The following is a 23886-nucleotide window of genomic DNA, read 5'->3' on the forward strand; positions in this document are numbered from 1 at the left end:
TAGCTATTATTACTGTTGTTATTATTTGCATTTATTCTGTCCTTAATATCTTCAGGGATTAAGATGTATGCTAGTCTTAATTGAAGACAATTATATCTTCAAAAAAAGAAATTCACGTGTAGGTGAAGAAAGCAATACTATAAGTGAAAGTCAAAACAAACCAGCAGATTAGGAAGGAAAGAATCTTACAAAATCTTTTTTAACAATATTCAAAAATGGAAAGAAAGTGTATCAGCTATAATGCATTCTTTAAAGAACTAATTTTTTTAAGGACTCTCAAATCATTTGAATGTTACTCTACTGACTTAAAGAGGAAAATTTTGCCTTCTTGATTTTTCAATATAAATCACCATTTGTAAATAAAACACTTGTGACTTTTTAAAATTTAATTTATTTATTTATTTATTTATTTTTGGCTGCGTTGGCTCTTCGTTGCTGCGCATGGGCTTTCTCTAGTTGCGGCAAGTGGGGGCTAATCTTCGTCATGGTGAGTGGGCTTCTCACTGCACTGGCTTCTCTTGTCATGGAGCACGGGCTCTAGGCACGCAGGCTCAGTAGCTGTAGCTCGCGGGCTCTAGAGCGCAGGCTCAGTAGTTGTGGTGCACAGGCTTAGTTGCTCCGCGGCGTGTGGGATCTTCCTGGACAAGGGCTTGAACCCATGTCCTCTGCACTGGCAGGGAGATTCTTAACCACTGCGCCACCAGGGAGGTCCACTTGTGACTTTTTTTTTACTGTTGTAATGTTTTATTAAACTTCTCATGAATTCAACTTATCCTACAAGTTACATGTGTCATTATATGTGCTGTTCCTTCTGCTCAGAGTAACCTTCCTAGACTGGCCCTACTCAGACTGGGAAAATCCTATTGTTTATGACTCAGTTCGAGGGTCACATCTTATGTACAAAACTTCCCTGAGTGTCTCTCTATACCCTTGGAAGAAGGCACTACTTCCTCTGAATCTCCCTAGAAATTTGTGTATACATACCTCCACTTTAGCAGTTATGAATAACCTGTTTACCTATCTGATTTCCCCATTAGGCTGAATCCTTGAGGCCCCAGAATCAGACTGTGATATGCAGCAGTTCTTCAATAGACGTTTAATTTAAATGAAATTCCAGACGGCAACTACCATGCATTCTTTCTATGTAACGTGGTATACCGCCTAGCATAGCATATATTCTCAAAAACACTTGCTGATGGTTAGAATGATAACAAGTAAGGTGAAATAACTTTTGAAGCATGGCATTCAATAGCAATTTACTAAATAAATGAATAAAACACACATAATGGTAAAAAAGAAAAAAGTCAAATTCATCAATGAACAAGTTATCCCAAGAGGAACTGTTTTCTGGGTATCACTTGATAAAAGAAAAAAGGAATAAAAATAAAATTGAGCTGTCAGACGTCACCAAAACAAAAGTTAGCTGAGTTCCCAAAATTTGATGTACTTCTATCTCCACGTTATAACAGCATACAGAACATTTAAAAACCAAGTAATCTTGGTTTTCATGTACTGATTATAATAAATCATGTTTGTATATTTCTTTCTCTATAAATTTCAAGTACAATGGACACAACAATGATTTCACAGTCTAAATATTTCTTTAAAAACAAAATATCACTGGCTACTTTTATAATACTGAGGTATCTTACCTTATTTTTTCTGTTGTCATTGTACTTGATTAAGTCTAAAATAAATGTTAAGACTTCTTTGGGACAAAGGTTATGAACATCTCTCAATAAAGCCATCGCAACTGGCATAGTCTACAAAAAAAAAATTTTGTTTAATTTTCATTACTACAATTCAATGAAGTATATGCTGAAACAGGGTTACTCTGGGGCTGACACAGGTATCTGGATGGACTCCAACCCCCACCGATTCCTACCCCTCCCACTGGGAACATGTCTCAAACATGCTAACAAAGGAACTGAGTAGGAAACCAAGGGGAAAGCTGCATAACTGGATACACTCTGTAGCCCATTTGTCAGAAGAGGTATGTGTAATGTAAATTCAGTTCCGTGTTTTACAAGGGACAAGGTATGGGCTTTAACATTAGATAAGACCATTGTTCAACTTCTACACCACTGCCTATTAAGATGGATTATTATAGCTAGTTGCTTACTGGGCAGGAGTCTAGTTTCCTCACAACCATTTTCAGGATTAATGGATACAGTGGCTGGAGGCATGTGGCAGGCAGACAGTAGAGTTCAATCACCAGTCTGAGAAGATACTGATTCTCCAGTACCACTGCCCCATTCTCAGCCTAAGGAAAAATGGTAAATTATCTAAAATCCAGCTTAACTTTCTCCTCTCCAAATTTTCATAGGCAACCTTTCTAAGGAAGTAGAAGCCTGACTCACAGTGGTAACCTCTACCAGTAAAACCAAGCTATTCAAACTCGAGGCAGAACTACAGACAAATAGACATCACAGTCCCCAGTACACAGAGAGATTTGGACTACCCCGTCTTCTGATTCAAAATAACTATTCCCTCTAAGCTGGGGGACAGAAAGTAGCAGGACTCCTTTGCTTGCTTGAAGGACCAGAAGCAAGGGGACGGTCAGTGCTACAATAGTTACTATTAATGCTGTAAGAACTGAGGGAAGGTTTTTTTTCCATAGAAATAAGGACTTAAATTTGATTTAAGCACTAATCCTCTCTCTCTCTTTTCTGCCACTAGAAGTATTATGTGAAAGGTGAACTAGTCTAAAAGCACTGCTTTTCCAATTTTTTTGACTGTAACCCACAGTAAGAAATACATTTACATCCCAACCTCACACACACACACACACACACACGTCATGTATACAAAGTAAAAAATAAAACAAAAAAAAACCTTACACCTACCCTTATTTCATGTGTTGCATTCTGATACTGCCTATTGTTTTCTTTTATTTAAAAAAAAAAACTTCCAAATTGATTTCATGACCCCCCTCATTAATGGATCACAACTCCCAATCTGAATATTGATCTCAGGTATATGGAAGTACAATGGCATAATGAAGGGGACACATTCGGTAGTCAAAGAAATTAAGTTGCTTTCAGACCATACATTAGTGAAATGGCAATAGAGAGCTGAGCAACATGTTCAAGTACTATGAAATGCCCGGTTCTTTAAAATAACAGGATGCCTCAGACTTCTTTGATCACACCAATATTGGCTTTTCCCAAACCCGATCTCCTGAATCTGTTCTGCTGATGAAATTCACTATCAATATGTCATGACTTCCACTCTCAGCATGTGGCTGGGTTAATTCTTTTCACATTTCTCTCCATCACATACAAATCTCACCTTGCTTAACATTCCCCTCAACATCTATCATTTCATTTACTTTTAATCTGCTTTCTACCTGCCTCAGAAAAAGGAATGTTCTTATCTTTTCTAAAATTAACCTCACAACTATGTCCCCACCCACTACTAATAACTTCAGAATTTGCTCTATCTTATGTTTTTTATATTTACTTGCTCCCAAGAGATGAATATTTCATCTCTGCTTCTCCACTGGTTCCTTTCTCTGTGCCAAACATGCCTCAAGCTTTTTCTCCCTCTATACAAAACAAAACCTGAAATGTCCTTTCTCAGCCTTGCTTTATCCTCAACCTGTCACCTTTCTCACACTCTTCAACACCAAATCATGAAAGAATAGGCTTCATTAGTTTTTTTCTACTTCAACTTTACTCCTCCTTGTAGTTAATCCAGTTAATCTAATCTGGGCCTTCATTACTAACTTACTCAAAATATTTTACAAATGACTTCCAAATTGCCCAAATGCTGACCACCCTGCCATTCCCACATCACTTCCTAAAACAGTGGCTCTATCACACCACCACTTTCTAAATTACCATTTGTAAAAAACTTGCTATTTGATAAGAATATAGTACGAAACACTTCACATGCTTGATATTATTTAATTTTAAAAAAAGATAAATTTACAGTTGAGTAAACTGAGGCTTAGAGAGTTAAGAAACTTGTCCTCTTGCAAACTGCTAGTGAGCAGCAGAGCTGGGACTGAAACTAGAGCTGTGTGCTGTATTGTCTCTGACTCAGAAATGCTGTCCACATCCTACAAGGATGGCCATCAGAAGGACCCACCCATACCTCCATCCCCCATGTAACCAACCAAAAAGTCAAATTATCCATTTCTACTTACTTTAGTATTAATATGGACAGTGACTTACTCGCACACAGTTCATAAAATCAATGAACAACTGAAACTTTGGAAAACATTTTAGGAGCAAAAAGAGAACACAGACAAAATCATTTATAAGAAAGTAAATAATATTTGAAGAGTCCCCAGGTTAAAATGAGATATACAGATATTGGCAAAAAACAATCATAAGAAAACTAGAAGGGAGACTGTACCTTCTGTAGAAAGTAACTTTGAAAGCTCATAAAGTTGTTTGTTTTCACAATGTTTGGACAAGTTTTACAACAAAACATCCTAGTGAAGAGTGACTTCATGGCTGGTGGTCCTGTCCATGTGCTCACCATTGAATTTGCAATCTGCAAGTAATTAGAAAATGAAGTAATTTGACCACCATGGAAAACATATTTTTAAATAAATAAAATAGCTTTCTAAAAGTTATCAATACAATCGGATTCATTTTTAACAATTTCAGTTCTTAGAAATTTAATACATTTTAGCTTCTCATGATCATTTCCAAGAAAATGTATATAAATACATTTATATATTTATAAATATATATAAACTCTACCTCCCCTAAAATTCTTATGTACACTTGTAACTGTTTTCAACAAGTTAGTTTCTAAACTGGAGCACTCTTCTTATGTTTTAAGAAAACTTGTTTGCAAAGACTTTATTCTGAGTAAGTTTTGTCCATTTAGGCAGATGCAGTTCTAAAGTTTTAAATTTATCAGATAGAAACATCACCATGGATTTTAAATAAGGCTTTTAAATCTACCCTAATTTAAAAATAAGCAAGTACAGTGCTACCACCTATGTCTGTAAGAACACTTTACCAAAAAATCCACATCTTGCTATTGATACTTTTAGTGTATATAAAAATCATGTCTGAAAAGAATGAAATTATAATTAACTTCAAATAAGTCTATAATTTTACAGATCTGCTAAGAATTTTGCATGTGAGAATCACGAAGAACTTTATAGGAGCAATGAAATTACATCCTTAGCAGATGATTATCAAAGAAAATCACATTTTCCCTCATATATCTGAGTAGATGTAGGAATCAAACTGCTCACTAGTTACCATTAGAGATAAAACAAATCTAAACCATTATGATCTGTTGAAATACTGGACAAGTGGATTTAGCAGGGAGGAAGGCAAGAGAGTTACTATATGGGAATGAACCTAGTACCAATATGCTTTTTAAATACCTGGAACCCAGTATTTCTGGCCAAATATTTGTCTGCATTTTCTGGCTTTCATTTGTTCTACCTTCAGGGGTTTTTTTTGTATCTAAAGAAAAATATGTAGTTTTCTTAATAAATTAACTTTTCTATTACGTTAAATAATAGAACCTATCATTTTAAATTCCATATCCCTAATATTGATTACTAAGCTCAAACCAACAAGAAATCACCACCACAGTGGGATAATTAAGATGAACTGATTTCATGTACTACAATATAAAATATCACTCAAACCAAGGACTTTCTTACATTCTTTGCTTTAACAATTCTTTGGTCAGCAATCCAGTAAAATGGGAAAATTCTCTTTGGTTTTAAACTCAGTTTAACAACTATAAAATTTTAGTGCATTATTTATTTTCAGGTCAAAACGTGTTTCTTCAAATCAGCCTTGTTAAAAGCACTTGGCAAAAGCTTTCAAGAGACCAACCACCAAGTAAAATTAAAGACTACGGTGAATTTTAATTCACCTTTAGAGATAATTTTGTTTTTTTAAAATACGCATCAGCCATCTTGTTTTCTTTCTACTGTACATAATCTCACCTTTGCAAGGCAGAAGCAAGCTGACATTCTCACGCGGTAGAAACACTGCTCCTGTTCTAATATGTCAGTTAGGGCAAGCCGAGATGCTGGAGTGGGGAACTTTTCCAAGGCCAAAATGGACTCTTGCTGTGCCACAACATCCCTCTCATAGCGGAGCTGATACTGCCACATAAAATCTGCTTGCTCAAATTCTACTTTCCTCAATACCGACATGTCTGGGTCTATCCTTATCCACAGCAAAGGAGAATCAGCACTGAAAGAAAATATAATTTTCTTTTTTATTTATTTTTTCAATTTCATATATTTATAAAAAACAGCATTTATTAACCAGATTCCCTTCTCCATGCAGTTTTACTGCGTTCATGTTTTTAAAGATCACGTTGACAATTTTCTCATTATGTTTAATATGAATTTCAAGTTTCTCACAATGTCCATCTATATGGATCCTTTTTTTTATAAATTTATTTATATATTTGTTTTTTTTTTTGGCTGTGTTGGGTCTTCGGTGCTGCATGTGGGCTTTCTCTAGTTGCAGCAAGCGGGGGCTACTCTTCGTTACAGTGTGCAGGCTTCTCTTATCACGGTGGCTTCTCTTGTTGCAGAGCGCGGGCTCTAGGTGCGGGCTTCAATAGTTGTGGCTCGCGGGCTCTAGAGCTCAGGCTCAGTAGTTGTGGCGCACGGGCTTAGTTGCTCCACGGCATGTGGGATCTTCCTAGACCAGGGCTCGAACCCGTGTCCCTGCATTGGCAGGCGGATTCTTAACCACTGCGCTACCAGGGTAGCCCTATATTGATCTTGTTGAAACAAAAAAATCCATCTGAAAATATTAATTTGGGGATTTTGATTAGTGATTGTATGATGTGAAAAGGGGAAATTGGACCAAATTTCTTCATTTTACTTCCTAAAGTCTAATACTTGCCAATGGCTATAAATGCCACTCTTTATGAGACATCAATCTGTAACTAAAATAAACATTTCTTTTTTTTCTTAATTAACTAATTTATTTATTTGGCTGCATCCAGTCTTAGCTGTGGCACACGGGATCTTCGTTGTGGCATGCGGGATCTTTACTTGCGGCATGCAAACTCTTAGTTGCAGCATGCGAACTCTTAGTTGTGGCATGTGGGATCTAGTTCTCTGACCAGGGATCGAACCCAGGCCTCCAGCATTGGAAGTGCAGAGTCTTAGCCACTGGACCACCAGGGAAGTCCCAGATAAAATTATTTCTTATTAATTTATTAAATTAATTTGTTTAGCTGACTTATTTTTTAAAAAATGCTAGACTCATGATCATTTTTATCAAACAAAGTTCTGAAATCATAGTTCAGAGGTATAGCATAAATTTATCCTCATGTACCTCTCAAAGTAACAAGAACAGTTTTAAAAATCTAGTCTAGAGACTTCCCTGGTGGTCCAGTGGTTAAGACTCCACACTTCCACTGCACAGGGCTCGGGTTTGATCCCTGGTTGGGGAACTAAGATTTCTCATGCCGCCTGGGGCATGGCCAAAAAAGAGAAAAGCAACCAGCCTAAAAATCTAGTCTAACACTCTTATCAAAGAACACCACCTGAAATATAAACTCAATTCAACAAATACTACTGGGTACTTACTACAGGCAAGGACTTAATATGGAAAGATTATATAAACTGTGTAATAAATAGAAGTGATATTTGGTAACCAAGTTAGTAAATAATTACAGATGTTTTATAAAAACTACACAGGCACAATATGGATGGGCGAAATAAACTCTGAGCTACATTATATTTAAAAATAAAATGCCTGTCAATCAATAAATATTACCACAAAATTTTTACAATGATATTTAAATTGTTTTTTGCAAACATAGCAAGTCTCAAAGTGCCCTGGGGCTTTGTCCAAAGACAAAGAAAACCAATAACATCTGAGAACTCACTGGAAATGCAAACTATCACGACCCACTAGTGAAGAGCTGGGTCAGAAACTGAATTTTAAGAAGATTCCCCAAGTGACTTACACGCACTTCAGTTTGAGAAGCAATGCTCTAGAGGCCACGAGGGAAGCAAGAAAACTAATTCAAGGCTACTTCCTCTGAATTTCACCTGGGCCAGGCTAGATTCACTTTTCTCTCTTTGAGTAATTATAATTTTATGTTAAAATTTGTTTTCAACAAAAGGTTTTTATTGCCTTCTAAAAGTATTAAATGTACTAATTTCAGGACATTTACATACTTTTAGATGTAAATATATTACAAGACAAATGAGAATGCAGAAAATGTTATATCCTTAAACTTAAGTAACTAACTTACTCCATTGCAGAAAGATCCATGTCAACTTCTTCTCCATTCATCAGTGGAATTTTTTTCTTCTTATTCCTACATTTAAGGAAAAGTAAGTCTGAAAATTGTGACATTTCCAATTCTGAAAACAGATAAAGAGCAGCTGAAGTTCAAATTAAGAATTTCACATAGTGTTGAAAGATATCCTAAGGAGGAAGAGATAGAAAATGTAATGGAATTTAAACACCACAAAACCTGTCTATTTTGAAACTGAAGGGAATGAAGTAAATGATATTAAAATGTCTTCCTGATCAAAGTTTAACAAAAATCAGAAATATACAACTAAATGTTAACTTAAAACATATATATATTCCCAAAAACTGGTACCTGGAAGTTTTATACAGAAAGATAAGAGATCTACCAAATAAGGAAATCCTTTATAAAAAAACGAAAAAATAACCAGGCCTGAAATGAGACATGTATAATTCTGAACATGTTATGTACATGCAAGGTGCTGTCCTATATGAAATAAAGCAAGTGGTAAACCACAAAACATCTTAACAGTACTAATTAATATGTATAATTAATTAATATGCACAAGATTTAAGATAAGCCAAAACAAAAGCAACTGCTTCCATGCAAATTACTCCTGAATCATAAAATCTACTGGACACTACACTAAATGCATGGTCACATGAGGACAAAATAGGAAAAGAGAGCACAGTCTTTTTATGTTCCTCACACCAAAGGATACATAAATGATGTGCTATTACTACAGAGAAAACAAAACAAAGGAAATATTATGAAAAGGGTAGCAATCAGATGTTCTCAATTTCAAAGGTGCACAGGACAAAAAGAAGAAGAATTTCACTTTGAACTAAGAAAGAATTTTCACAGAGAATGATTACAGAGATTTCAGAATCAAGTTCTCTAAACGCCTTCAAAATCAACTGACATTCTTGTCTGTGTGAGATAACCTAAGTATAGTCATAAGTATAAGACTTCTGTCCCTGAAATTTTGATATTACTACACATTCCTTTCACTATTCAGAGCATATGCTAATAGCTGAATTAAAAAACAAAAAAAGTGGTAAAGAAAAAATATATTAAACAAAAGATGAACCATTGGACATTTTTTAAGTAAACTGGTAACGTGCCTTTGAAAGACATCAAGAATGTTCTTTCAGGGCATGGTGATACAGAGAAAAGGGACAGTAAAGGAGACGTAGTAAAGAAGATGCAGGGGCTTTTCGTGACATATGTATTCAGCTACTCTCCTTATAGTCAATGATCATTTCCCCAATATTTTCTATAGACATTAATCAAATGAGACTAATAAGAATGAACCTAAGAGATTTGTCTTGAAGTTTTCCTGGCTCCAAAAACTCGAACTTCCATTCCACTTCCCCCTGTCCCTACAAAATAAGGATTCCCAAACCTAAATTTTAAAATTAATTATTTAATTCTAAGGATACAAATGTTGTCAAGAACAGAAAGCAAATAAAGAATGTTTGGGGACTTCCCTGGTGGCACAGCGGTTAAGAATCTGCCTGCCAATGCAGGGGACATGGGTTTAAGCCCTGGTCCGGGAAGATCCCACATGCCGCACAGCAACTAAGCCCGTGCACCACAACTATTGAGCCTGTGCTCTAGAGCCCACAGGCCACAACTTCTGAGCCCGTGTGCTACAACTAATGAAGCCTGCACACCTAGAGTCCACGCTCCGCAACAAGAGAAGCCACTGCAATGAGAAGCCTGCACACAGCAACGAAGACCCAACGCAGCCAAAAATAAATAAATTAAAAAAAAAAAAAAGAACGTTTGGTAATACTAACTTGAAGTAAAAGGGGGGGGGGAAAATACTAGATAACATGTTCTCTACTTAAAAATTAGGTATACATTAGGGTTTTTATTTTGGCATTTTAATCTGTGAGACTGAAGTTTATAGTTATGATCCAATGCCTACCTTCTGCTTTTGGAATGGCAGGGTATATCATGTTTAAGACTGTTTTCTTCAATTTGCAATGTATGATTGAAGGATCCATCTAACTCCTGTACTGTCACTTTAAGTGGTCCCTTTAAAAAGAAACATACTGTTCAAAGATAGTACTAGAAAAAAAACCAATGTGTGTTCTTATGTGTACAGGTATATATATCAAGATATAATATAACACTATACAAGACCTCCATGTGGAGACACAGAAAGGCAGCTGGTACCAGAGCTGGGGATAATTGGGAGAATTTGTTTCCTCCAAGATCTGTATCAGCAACCCTCTTCTCCCTTCCCTGACGGTGTTTTCTCAATTTCATTCTTTGCAAACAAAATCTCACTATGAAACTTCCAACCAGCTCCCCAACCATAAACCCTTCCTTTATTTAAACTGGCGAGAAAGCAGTGCAGGAGGCCATTTTGGAAAAAAACCTTACCACATATTTCTGAGTTCCAGGAGATGTATAATCTTGTTTTATTTCCAATTCCAAGACATTTCGTTTTCTATTAAAGGCAAAACTTCCATAAAATTTTACCACTCCGCTCTGGTCTCTGAAGAATTGTAAAGGAATTTTTGCATACTAAAATAAATACGTACTAAACAAAATAAATTATTCATTAGGGTAGTAATAATTTTCAAATGCATTCCCCCCGGTTCAAAGCTTAAGAGCGTACTCCACTCTAAACCAGGTGGCAAAGTATTCAAAATTCTTGTGAAAAATGTTTCCCCAGATTTAAAAAGAAATTCTGAAACATTAAGAAATTAGTTTTTTTGAAAGAAGCAAAACCACTCTACTGGGTTACTAATATAGTGCCTTGAAATGAAAAAAATGTAACAATTGAAAAGTTCCAAGATACCACTCAAATTGTGCCAACCTCTAACCACATCTAGAAGTCACCAGACCACTGCATCTTACAAGTAATCCTACAGGCCTGTCTGGTGGATTATTTACCTCCCTCACCATCAAACCTATTGCTATACTCACACACTAAAAGGTACTTTAAAATTATGCCAAATTTTACAAATACAGATGTGTATGTATGTGTGTCTCAATACTTAGTAGGCACCTTAGAGGAAATGATTTACAGTTCCTGGTTATTTCTACTATTACTTACCTCCTTTCATCCCGCAAAGCCCTTTTCTTCCTCCTTCCCCTTATACACATAACCTTCCCTCCTTTGCTGAACTGCTATTGAAAAGGATACACCCACTGCTTTATTAAAGGCTGGATGTCTTTGCCAGAGACATTCGAGATGGATTTCAAAAATCCAGATGTGGAAACCAACATCTGACTCCACATATGTGACTGGAACTTCTGAGATGAAGCAGTACTAGCCAAACTTAGCAGTTTATTGAAAACCTGCAAGAATCAAAGTATCATTTAGTTTGTATAAGATAATATACATTGCTTGCAATTCTGTACTATTCCCACTTTGCATTATAACTTTATTACAGACAATTACAAAAGACAATTTCACATTTACTTCATTGATTGTTTTAATTAAAGACTATTAGCAGTGGAAGCATGAAAAGATTTAAACAGCCAGACTATAAAATCATTCTTCCTCTAAATATAATTGAATTTTAATGACATCCTGGCCAGACAATGAATACTGTGTTTTTAAGAGCTATAATACTATACAACACCTATAACATACTGTGCTACGAGCTTTACATAGGAACCATACGTTCTTTAAGAAGTTGAGAACACTCATTTGCATTTATACCACTCTAAGAAGTGAACCGGCTCTTTACAGACCACATCTCATTTAATATTTCTGTTCTTTAAAGGTAAGATAAAGGACAGAAGGATTCAAGAAACTTAACTTTAAGGCAAATTTAAAATGCTTTTTAAAAAAAGATTACTAAAAAGTTATTTTCCACTTACCTCTAAGAATATTATCAATGGAAAAAGAATAGCTGAACATTTATAATACAACTGGCTTTCTATTACCTCAACTAGTACATATCAACTATTTCCGCCAAAACTTGCTTAAGACATATGGCAGAATTTAGCGATAGCAAAAATAACCATCTTTTAGATAAATGTGCTTTTTTCTATTGAAAATATTTGTAAATGGCACTTCATCCTTAATATTCTAAATAATGCCAAACACAAAATCATAGCATAAACAGGTTTTACTCTTAACCTCACATTTTAGTTTTATCTTCATAAAAATCCTGCATTAAGTGGGTCAAGTATTCATACCCACTCTACATCTGAGGAAACACAAACAAAAAGAACAGGTTACTTACTGGGCAAACGGCTAATTGGATGCCCTGACTCCTATTCTACAGAATAGTATTCAGATTATATACATATAGAACAGATCTTTCTTTACAATTGTTAAGTTCTTTAATACTTACTTGTAACATAAATTCCATACTGATCCTGTTTTCAATCAATCTCATCACAAGGTGAGCTTTACACTGAAACATAGTGTAGTATTCCCAGGAAAGCGTATGTGGATGCTTTATGGAAAAGTGTAGATGGGATGCTGGACTAAAAAAATAAACAGATTTAATATAACAAATTTGAATTAAATAAACAATAAATTTCATAGCTACATCAAGACAATAAATCCAAAACCCCATGGGAATACCTTAGCAGTTTCCTTAATATGAGAGCAACGAAGACTAGGAAACATCTAAAAATAACTTAACTAGACATAAAGGAAAATCTGAATGAACAGAAACACATGCCAACCTCCTGGTAGGAAGACACAATAGTGTAAATATTTCAATGCTTTCCAAATTCATCCATACAATCAATGCAATTCCAATCAACAGCCCCAGGTTAAAGCATATACAAAAAACATTCAAGATGGATTATATATCTTAAACAAAAACAACTATAAAAGTACTAGAAGAAAATAAAGGAAAAAAATTTCTTTCAGAATTTTGGGGTGGGAAAAATCTTCACAAGGAAAAATATAAAATCCAGAGGACATATAGACCAGACTATGTAAAAATTAAAAATTCTGACATGAGATCATCAGTAAATTAAAAGATAGGTACAGTCTGTAGAAAATATTTACAACATACATGAACATTTAAGGTGTTTATACTTTATTATTTCAAATAATGCTACAGTGATTATCTTTTCATACATGTGCAGTATTTCTGTATGGCAAATATCTAGGAGAATAATTTCTATATGATAACATACTCAGAAGTTGAATTGCTGAATCTAAAAATTACCCATTTTAAAATTCTGATCGGTACTAACAATTTACCCTTCAAAATCAGTGTACCAAATTATACTCTCACAATCAACGTGTAAGAATAGTCATTACACTTCCTTAAAAAAGCATGGCATACTGAAATATAAAATTTTGTAATTTGATATTTGAAAAATTACTTTTTTTTTTTTGCAGTACACGGGCCTCTCACTGTTGTGGCCTCTCCCGTTGCGGAGCACAGGCTCCGGACGCGCAGGCTCAGCGGCCATGGCTCAAGGGCCCAGCCGCTCCGCGGCATGTGGGATCTTCCCGGACTGGGGCACGAACCTGTGTCCCCTGCATCAGCAGGCGGACTCTCAACCACTGCACCACCAGGGAAGCCCGAAAAATTACTTTTATACTCCACTATTACTTCTGGGCTTATGGACAGCAATATGAAAAAGGTTAAATAAATTCCAAGGTATAATGGAATACTATATAGCATATAAATAGAACAAAGTAAATTCACATACAGTCACACAGAATGCTTGCCAAAATACAGATACGGTTAATTTTTAAAAAAAAGAGAAGTACACAGTAACACGCATGACTAAATTGTATTTTGTAACTGCCATATACACATAAATAAAGACCAGAAAAAAAAAGAGGTCTGGAATATACCAAATTTATAATCAGGTTATCTCCAAGGAGAGGAAGTGATGGGAGTGAGAAGTGGTAAGAGGGCTAAAAAAGATCTTTTACTTTTTACTCCACATGCTTCTGAACTGTCTTGTTTTGAATCTCTTCAAAGAGCATGCGTTCATGTGTTGCTTTTATACATAAATTTTGAAAATCAAACATACAAAAGGAACTAAATAAATGGACAGAACAAAGGTAAAAGCATTTAGTGTAAATAATTATTTACACACAATGGGAATGCTCTAATTATATGCTGGGAAACTGCCATATAGCAGGCAGTCAAGAGAAGAAAGTGAAAGGAACTAACATTTTAATGAGTGCATACTATGTATAAAGCTTTACCTCAAGTAATCCTGGCAACCAACATGGTTAAGATGGATAATCGTTGTTTTACACGTTAAAACGCACACACTCACAAAGGTTATACAATTTTCTAGGCTCACAAAAATCAGTAACTACAAAAATCCAAGTCTGTCTAACTCCAAATTCCTATGCCTTGCCACTGACCTAATCTTGTCTCAGTGACCATACTTCCACCAAAGAAAAGACTACTGATTATACAACTTGCAGTTTCTTAACCTTTGTTGTACTTTTAGACACTTGGGTAGTCTGGTTAATCCTACGGACCACAGAAAAAACTGCTTTTAAATGTGCACAATAAAATACACAGGTTTACAAAGGAAACCAATTATAATGAAATACAGTTATCAAAATATTTTTTAAAACTATGACATTACCAACATATGTGCTAGTTTATTAATGCATTAAATAACAAGACCTAGCAGTGGTCTACTGTACTAATTTTAAGGTAATGAGTGCAAAGAATATTTCAAGATACTTGCTAACAATTAAAATGTGACAAGAAAACATCCACGATTTCTACTGTTGACAAAGTCACAGCACTGTCTGTTACCTACAGTCATAATTAAAAGAAATATAAAATTTCAGTTAATGGTGAGTAAAAAATACAGAAAAACTTTCCCATCCAATTCAATCCATATTCCCTTAGGGAATTAATGGACCCTAGAACAAATAAGAATCCCTGCTAGTACCATTATGTTGTTATAAGTGGTTGTCTCAGTGACTTGCTAAAAAATAGAAAGGGAAAGAAAAGAAGGAAAGTGAGAAAAAGGGAAATAAAAGGAAAGGGGGGGGGGCTTCCCTGGTGGCGCAGTGGTTGAGTCCGCCTGCCGATGCAGGGGACATGGGTTCGTGCCCCGGTCCAGGAAGATCCCACATGCCGCGGAGTGGCTGGGCCCGTGAGCCATGGCCGCTGAGCCTGCGCGTCCGGAGCCTGTGCTCCGCAACGGGAGAGGCCACAACAGTAAGAGGCCCGTGTATCGCCAAAAAAAAAAAAGAAAAGGAAAGAGTAAATAAGTGTCTAGGTAGCTGACTATTCAGATAAACAGGTATAGGTAGGATGTGTTGATGCTGAAATCATCTACTTAGCCTTTTCTATTATTTTTAAACATTTATGAGAATAGTACAATATATTAGCATTAGGAAATTAACATGAAAAAAGAAAAAAGCTTTATTATTTTTAGTCTTTTTTTAATGCTTAAATCCATTTACAGTCATCACATGCAATAGTAATGAAAGGAGTAATTAGAATACTACCGATGTCTATGGGCTCAGTATTATTACAGACCATTATTAACACTTCTTTGGCCTGTGTGGGCCTCGATACACATACAAGTGATCCTAAAAGATTAATCCCATAAAACAAGGTTTGTAGTATCTCTGAACAATAAACATACTTATCCTTCTCTTTTCCTCCACCAAATATGGGATGTAATAAAACTCCACCAGTTTTTAGTTCATATGCCACTATTTTGTCCAGCTCCTTAAAAAGACATAAAAATAGGGGTCAGTGAAAATTATTTTACATATCAAATTTTAGAATTCAACTGTGGTTTCCAATTTCCTGGAATCAGAATGTAAATTTCTGAAAATAAATGAAATGTATTTGAAGGGTAGTTTATGTTATAAACAAAGCAGACTACACAACTGGCCGAATAATGATAGAGCCAAAAAACCTTCTCTACTTTGTGACTTTAGGGCTGGCCAGTAGCCTGGCAAGTTTTCCTAATGGCTCTCCCCAGCCTCTCTGACCTGTTCTCCAAGTTTATTTCTTCCTTCTCTGTATTTTGCTTCTGGTGGAGGATTTAAGCAAGTAAAAACAAATAGGGATAAAATTATGACAGGATCTATAATTTTAAAACTTCTCTAGTTTTCTTTAATATGACAGATCAAAATGAAAAAATAAAAGTTTAAGTGGAAAAAGACAACACAACTGTGCTGGAAATTCATGACTAGTTTAGGTAACATACAAGCAGTACAGAGAAGTGGGAAAAATCATAATGAAGTGGTTAAAAGCCGGGTTTGAATCCTGGCTCTACTACTTACTAGCTGTGTAACTTTAGCCAAATAACTTAACCTCTCTGTGCCTCAGTTTCCTTATCTGTAAAATGCAAATAATAAGAGTAGTTAGGAGGATTAAGATAGTTACTATTTATAAAATGTTTGTAACAGTGCCTGAAACACTTTAAGTTTTTGAAATTAAAAATGGACTCTTCAGTTCTAGATGTATGAATCTTTCATAGTTCTCAATATTTGAAATCTTTTGCAATTACTTTTTGGCTTACTTAAGTTTAGGTTTAGATGGTGAAGGTATATAAAATGAGAAAAGGAGGATAGAGGGGGTCTATTTAATGAGGCTATTAAAGGCTGAAATTTTTCCCCCTGAGAGGTGAGAAGACAAACATGATATGATTAAAATGTATATGAACAGAATGGGCTAGGCAAAATACAACTGACTTTCTCTTTTTGGCCAAATCTTTAAATAATGGGAAAAGATGTGAAAATGACAGAGAACATAAATACACTGAAGGACTAGCCAACATACAATAAGTACTTATTATGACGTAGGCACTATGCACATTACACGTATAACGTCTCACAATCCCTGTCCATACTAGTAGTAGCAGTAGATACTACTAGTAGTAGTAGATACTACTACTACTTTACTCTCCTTATACAAAAGACGCTTGGAAAGATTAAGCAAAATCATAAATAAAGCTTGTGAATGTCTGAAGCAAAATGAAAAGCAAACTGACTCCAGAATCTAGGTTCTCAGCCTAAACAAATTTAGAAAGCACAAAATTACATTAAAAATGACTACTATGAGGAGCTGGAATATATCTAACAACTAACTTGATGTTTAAGGAGCTTAAATATTCTCGTCCTTAGCAAAAAAGTCTTTGGAGGCCAACACTGACAATGGAAAGCAGATAAAATAGACCATTAGTCTTTCTCTGTAAAATGCTTCTCATTTTGCTGGAAAAACTCAAGGACTTTCAAATGACAGTAAGTATTTTATAGTTACTAAAAAATAAAGGACACACGACTTGAAAATCTGGAGAACACTAACATGTCTTATTGACTTCTAAGTGGAAAATGGATCTAGTTGCTTTTACCTCTTTAATCCAATGGCGATATTCATTAACACCAAAAGTTTTTTTCATCCAGAGACCATAAATATAGCCTGAAATTCCCTTCAATACCCATTCATCAGACCTAAACAAAAAGTCAAATAATAATACATTATTTTATATATTTTTAATATAAATAAAATATAATAAATTTTATTATTTTAATAATAAAAATTCTTCAGATATTTTTGGCCAAAGGCCAAAGAGGGTAACAGAACAAGCATTAGCATGTACTTCTCTGCCTTCTTAAAGAAAATGAAAGTTATCAAACCATTTGGTTTTCCCACTTCCTCTGACTGAATTCTGCCTATCCATTCATTGTACCTTCTTCACATCTGGCATCAACTTAATTATAAGACCACTTTATACTCTTGGCTCAAGGTACCTATGTTTGTGCTTTGCTCTGGCAGTGCTGCTTCCCTTATACCCAAGTCTGCCCATACTGTCTGCCTCTAAGGAAAGAGGTGCCCATAGCCAGGACCATACTGCTCAATTCTTTCTTTTTTTTTTGATTGATTGATTTGATTGATTGATTTATGGCTGCGTTGGGTCTTCGTTGCTGTGCACGGGCTTTCTCTAGTTGCAGCAACCGAGGGCTACTCTTCATTGTGGTGCCTGGGCTTCTCACTGTGGTGGCTTCTCTTGCTGCAGAGCACGGGCTCTAGGCACGCAGGCTTCAGCAGTTGTGGCTTGCGGGCTCTAGAGCGCAGGCTCAGAAGTTGTCGCGCACGGGCTCAGCTTCTCTGCGGCATGTGGGATCTTCCCGGAACAGGGCTCAAACCCGGGTCCCCTGCATTGGCAGGCGGATCCTTAACCACTGTGCCACCAGGGAAGCCCCAATACTGCTCAATTCTTAAAAGTCCACATTCTTTTATTACCAATCCCATGCATAATTATCAGTGAGATTCTAAGACCTCAAGTTTAATTACTTATTTTTTAGTTTCTTAAGTGGAAAGGCAATGACACCTTTCATTCATTTATTCTTATGTTTATCCATTCATTCATTCGTTCATTAAAACATTTTGTCTATCATGTTCCAGATACTATCCTTTAATGAAACTATGTCTTAGGAAAATTACAAATCAAGAGGCCTTACCCGCCACCCTTTCCCCTCCAGAAAGAAAGAAAAAGACACCAAGACTTACATACTATATATTATAATCATAAGTTATAGTCTTAAGGGAATTTTGTCTATTTCTTCAAATTCACCTCAAGTTTAAAAAAGAAAATAAAGTGTTGTATTTCTCACATCTTTCAAGTAAATTAGTACAAATCTAGGAACTAACAGGAAAATCCCTATAGCATCATCACTATTGTAGAGGACCATTATTTTACCTTAAGTATTACCAATTGCACTGAATACTGACATCAGAATTCTAACTATAGTTCTCTGTACACTGAAGTCCTTGTATCTACAGTATTTATTTAGTTCTTTAAGAAACTGATGTTATCAAAATTCTTACCTTATTCTTATTGCATATTACAAAATTAACTCTATTGATATACTGAGGACATGGCCAAAAATTTAGGATGAAATTTATACTGATTACTTTTCTTTAAATATATATAATAGTGTCTGTTAATTATCTGCAGTTAGGACAAAGTTCAACTTACACTGCAGGAAAAGAAAATAAAAATAAACTTTCCTGATTCTTCTCAGTAGTTGTAAACTTTGAAATTACTCACCAAGACATTCTGGATATGAAACATCCAAAAAACTGCTGGGCCAAGGACTGGGCTAAACACCTTCTAGTCAAAGGTGTCTCATCTATAATCATGGCACTGTGTAACAGATTTGTGCTGGAATTTAAAAGAAGAGACAGCTCATTATAACCAAGAAATAAATAATTATTCAATCAAAATAAAATAATCACACTTTTAAAATAACAGAATTCAATTAACACATAAAAGAGAAAAACCAGAATACTGTCCCCAACAGCTTTTACAATTTTAGTTGAAATTCATAATCTTAATAACTTTTGTTTAAAGCAAGGACTGTAATGTTTCCCACTTATTTCCATGAAAAATATAAATACCCTTTTAGGAGGGTAGGGGGTTGTAGCATCAATCAGAAACTGATATGTTAAGCAGAGACTAACCTTTTTATGAAGGGTTCTTCTAATTTCAAAAATCTTTTCCTAATAATACTTTAATGTTTTGTGCTATATTATTTACTTTCAAATGCACTGACCCATCAGATTGTCTAAACAACTCGGAAGAATGCAAGAACACTATTACTATGTCCATTTTACAGAAGAGAAAATAGACCCCCCCAAAAAAATGACTGACCCTGAGACATACAACTTCTAAATTTGGCACTTTTCAAGGAATGAAAGAAGGGAGGGAGGTAAAGAGGGTAAAAGAAAAAAGAAATAAAACTTTTTTTTTTTTGCATACAAATTTCTGATGATATCAATAAATTTTTAAATAGTGCTAGGACAAAAACCTCACTAGATACCCATATAGTAACTTGCATCATTTTTGTTTTTAATGCATAAGCCAAAAAGAGACTAAAACACATATGTAAAAATTAGTATCAGTTAATTCTGGATAAAGATACTATGAATCTTTTGGGTTATTTTGAAATGTTCCTCTTTATGCTTTTCTACATTTTTCAATTTTGAAAACACTGGATTTTCTACAAAGCCAACCATAACTAAATTGAAGGGAAAAGGTTCAAACTGCATCTTAAAATTGATCACAGGGGCTTCCCTGGTGGTGCAGTGGTTAAGGATCTGCCTGCCAATGCAGGGGACCCGGGTTCAAGCCCTGGTCTGGGAAGATCCTACATGTCGCGGAGCAACTAAGCCCGTGTGCCACAACTACTGAGCCTACGCTCTAGAGCCCGCGAGCCACAACTACTGAAGCCCGTGCACCTAGAGCCCATGCTCTGCAACAAGAGAAGCCACCACAATGAGAAGCCTGCACACCACAACGAAGAGTAGCCTCCGCTCCCACAACTAGAGAAAGCCCGCGCACAGCAACAAAGACCCAACGCAGCCAAAAATAAATAAATTAAATAAATAAATAATTTTAAAAATTGATCACAAAATAAATAACCTATCTTCACATCATTAACCTATTTTAGGCCTTTTGAATTTGGATACAAACCTAAAAATGCTCATGGAAGCATAAGCAGCCACTTCAACATAAGCCTCATCGATGAATACAGTCTTAAAACAAGAATATGGGTATCGACATGTAAGAATTTCTTCATAAAATTCAAAAACTTCATGAAGATACGACGTGGTATGTTTAAGCAATGGAAGAAGCTGAGGTAAACAAAAATGAGTAACCTAAAAATAAAAAGCAGGGAACAAGATCATTAAATAAAAGAGTTAACTGAAATCTTAAATTTCCTAAATATCTCAGTTATAAATGAAGCTGCATATAAATCCCTCCCCCCCACCTTTTTTTTTTTTAACAAATCCATGGCACTGAGAGAAAATACTGGTATGAAATTAGTGACTATTTACTATGCTTACAAAATATTCATTACACTTAAGACTTAAATTCATGATGGATTATAAGTCTGAAATGCTTAGACCCAATGAAAATAATAACTTTGGTTCCAAATTAAAGTTTCTTTTGCATATGCATACAAAACAATCTAAATTTCCAAGGTTTATTGTAAACCTGCCTTTGATTCATAAATATCTAACCTAGTGAATACTGCACATCATAGTACTATCTTAAATAATTAACAGTCATTATACTATCTTCAGTACATATAAAAAACAATATGAAAACTGCAGGGAAGCTTACTGGTAGTGAGGAGATAAGAAATATCAGCAACAGAAATAATTACATCTTACATTACATCCCACTTTGGACACAGACACTCAAATATCACATACTGTCTCACTGTCTCTTATTATGATTCTGTGCCAAATGAACAACATCAATAATGACATATCACTCTGACTAGAATGACTCAGCAAGGTTTCATGAAGACTACATTTGTGCTAATCTTTATGAATTGAACAAAAGTTTCATAGGTAAGGAGAGGAGGAAAAGAGGACATCCCAAACAGTCAAAGACGGGAAAAAATATGGTCTGGTCAGAAAAAAATCTAAGTAAACTATATTGAATATAACAACCATAAATAGAAAAGTAATGAGGAAAAAGCTAGAAAGGAATATTAGGGTCAAATTCTAGAAGCTCTTGAAAGCCATGCTAAAGAAATTTGATTACTGCAGGATATGGAGGCAAGGAAAGTTTTTAATATACAATAAAAAAACTATCCTTCTGACAACATTATAAAAGAACAGATTAGAGACTACCGTAAGTGAACGGTGAGCATTTATTTAACATTAGTGGTCAGGGCCCAAACTGCATGTCATTATATATTTCAGATAAAGAAACCTTTTCTCTCTAGTGATAGTTCTAACAGTTGAAAGAACAATTAAGAAAAACTTAGTATTTAATTAATATTCTTCTGATTAGGCATGAAAGAGTGGGAGGGAAAGAAGCAAGAAGCTATGATTTACCTCATGCATATATGGATCTACAAGTATTTCAAAAGGTCCAATGGCCAAGGAGATATTCGACGCAGCTGTTGGAATGGTAAGCATGTAATGGAAGGTTTTCTTCCTCATATCATGGGTATACACTGTCTCCACCAAATCTCCATTGGAAACAGCCACCATTGCAGCATCCACTGTAAATTCTAATTTCCATGTACATAATTCAGAGTATGAATCAACACATGGGAACCAAAATCTAGAAAAAAGATCAACAGTGCAGAAAACATGTTGAAAGTATAACCTACATTGTTTCTGCCACATATAAGTTATTTTAACATTTACAGAACATGCACAAGAAGAAATTTTAGCTATCTGCCCACTGATGTTTTTTACTGAGCAACCTGAAAGAATGTGATTAAAGATAAAGTTCTGTCTCCAAATATTATTGGCAATATTAATAAAATATATCATGTAGTACCCTCCAGTTTAAACCCTGAAAAGAGGTAAGCAATTCTTAGTTTCCAATTTTTTAATTAAAAATAATTTTTACTTGTATATTCATAGTCAGTTTTTACGTAGCATTCATTTTTGGAAACTAAAAATGCTTACAAAAAAGTTTTTAAAAGTACAATATTCAGAATCTATTCCATAATGTCAGGAAACTGCTTTTCTGGAGTATGTGATGCATTGCATAAATTCAAACAATGCTGGTAAAGCCAGACATAAAATTTCTATTCAATGTTCTATTCAGATCAGGTTTTACTATGTGCCAGGGTCTGTATTTGTTACCGAAACACAGAGAAACATAAGACATCATCCCTGGCTTGGAGGAGTTAATAATCTGAGGAGACTACACATAACATAATATTTCAATAACATGGTTAACTGCAGAGCTATGAGAATGAACTACAATTACATGCAACAATAAAGGTACATCTCACTACCACAATGTTACACAAGAAAGGCAGATATAAAGAGCATAAGGCATATGCTTCCATTTAATAAAGTTCAAAGATAGGTGTAATCAATCTACAGTATTTTAGATATCAGGATGGTGGTTGCCCTAGGGCAGGAGGCTATCAGGTGGGCAAGAGTGAATGGAGGTGGGTAGAAGGGGTACTCTGCGATGCTGGTAATGTTAATGTTCTTTTTCTTGATGTGAGTGTGAATTACACGAGTTTGTTCACTTGTGAAAATGTATTGAGCTTTCTATTTACAATTCGTGTAATTTTCTGTATGTTTTACTTCAATACGAAAGTTTAAAAAATGAAAGAATTGAGACAACTTTAGAACAGTAGACTTGAAAAGGAAAGGAGGGAAGACAGGATTGAAGAGGAACAAGATTCAGAAGAGGTTCAAGTAGTTGGGGATCAAGCTCATACTTCTCATTTTACACTAAATACATGTATTGCATATTCATAGAAAAAAATGCAATTGAAAAAATGAAATCAACTGAAATACGTAAGAATTAGTAATCTACCTTGTGGAATTTTGATACCCACAAGAGAAAACATGAGCACCTCTCTCTGCCATACTTCCCTCTACACTGGGTACCACAAAATGAAGACCTCCTTTTGGCTGATCCAAAGAAAAATTGATGTGTATCTTTAGCACCTTTAATTCTGCAACAAATAAATACATACATACATTGATATATAAAAATATAATTAGGTAACAGTGGTCGATATAATAAGGGCAAAGACTTGCACTGAACATAAAGTGGGAATCAAAGGCTGAGCTTTACATAAAAGATCACACTACTTAACCTAGTTTAGGCTTTTACCATCTCTTTGCCTATAAGGAACTCAACAGTCTGCTTCCACTGGTGTTCTTACCTCCACTCAATTCTAGTCACTGCTACTTGTGTTCTCCCAAAATACTGGTCAGACCA

General features: G+C 35.2%; 1 protein-coding gene across 11 annotated transcripts in view; it reads right to left on the minus strand.

Annotated features, from left to right (window-relative positions):
• Positions 1-23886, minus strand: part of TAF2 (TATA-box binding protein associated factor 2) — an 80598-nt gene that overhangs the window by 38318 nt on the left and 18394 nt on the right. For 9 of the 11 annotated variants that reach the window (XR_012327327.1, XM_073794681.1, XM_073794683.1 and 6 more), the window contains 14 exons: positions 23476-23617; positions 22020-22251; positions 20641-20825; positions 19216-19329; positions 17515-17614; positions 15796-15881; positions 12546-12681; positions 11384-11538; positions 10615-10729; positions 10154-10263; positions 8218-8283; positions 5933-6185; positions 4363-4503; positions 1653-1763 (listed from right to left, as the gene is read on the minus strand). Coding sequence is in view for 10 of the 11 variants with exons in the window: in XM_073794681.1 (XP_073650782.1) it covers positions 1653-1763; positions 4363-4503; positions 5933-6185; positions 8218-8283; positions 10154-10263; positions 10615-10729; positions 11384-11538; positions 12546-12681; positions 15796-15881; positions 17515-17614; positions 19216-19329; positions 20641-20825; positions 22020-22251; positions 23476-23617 (1946 nt within the window). In the remaining variant the exon portion in view is untranslated. Of the gene's footprint in view, positions 1-1652; positions 1764-4362; positions 4504-5932; positions 6186-8217; positions 8284-10153; positions 10264-10614; positions 10730-11383; positions 11539-12545; positions 12682-15795; positions 15882-17514; positions 17615-19215; positions 19330-20640; positions 20826-22019; positions 22252-23475; positions 23618-23886 lie in introns of those variants that run through there. The other 2 variants (XM_073794687.1, XM_019932081.3) reach the window with 2 other exon arrangements.

The sequence above is a fragment of the Tursiops truncatus genome, chromosome 17, assembly GCF_011762595.2.
Source record: "Tursiops truncatus isolate mTurTru1 chromosome 17, mTurTru1.mat.Y, whole genome shotgun sequence".
In the NCBI taxonomy this organism is placed as follows: Eukaryota; Metazoa; Chordata; class Mammalia; order Artiodactyla; family Delphinidae; genus Tursiops; species Tursiops truncatus.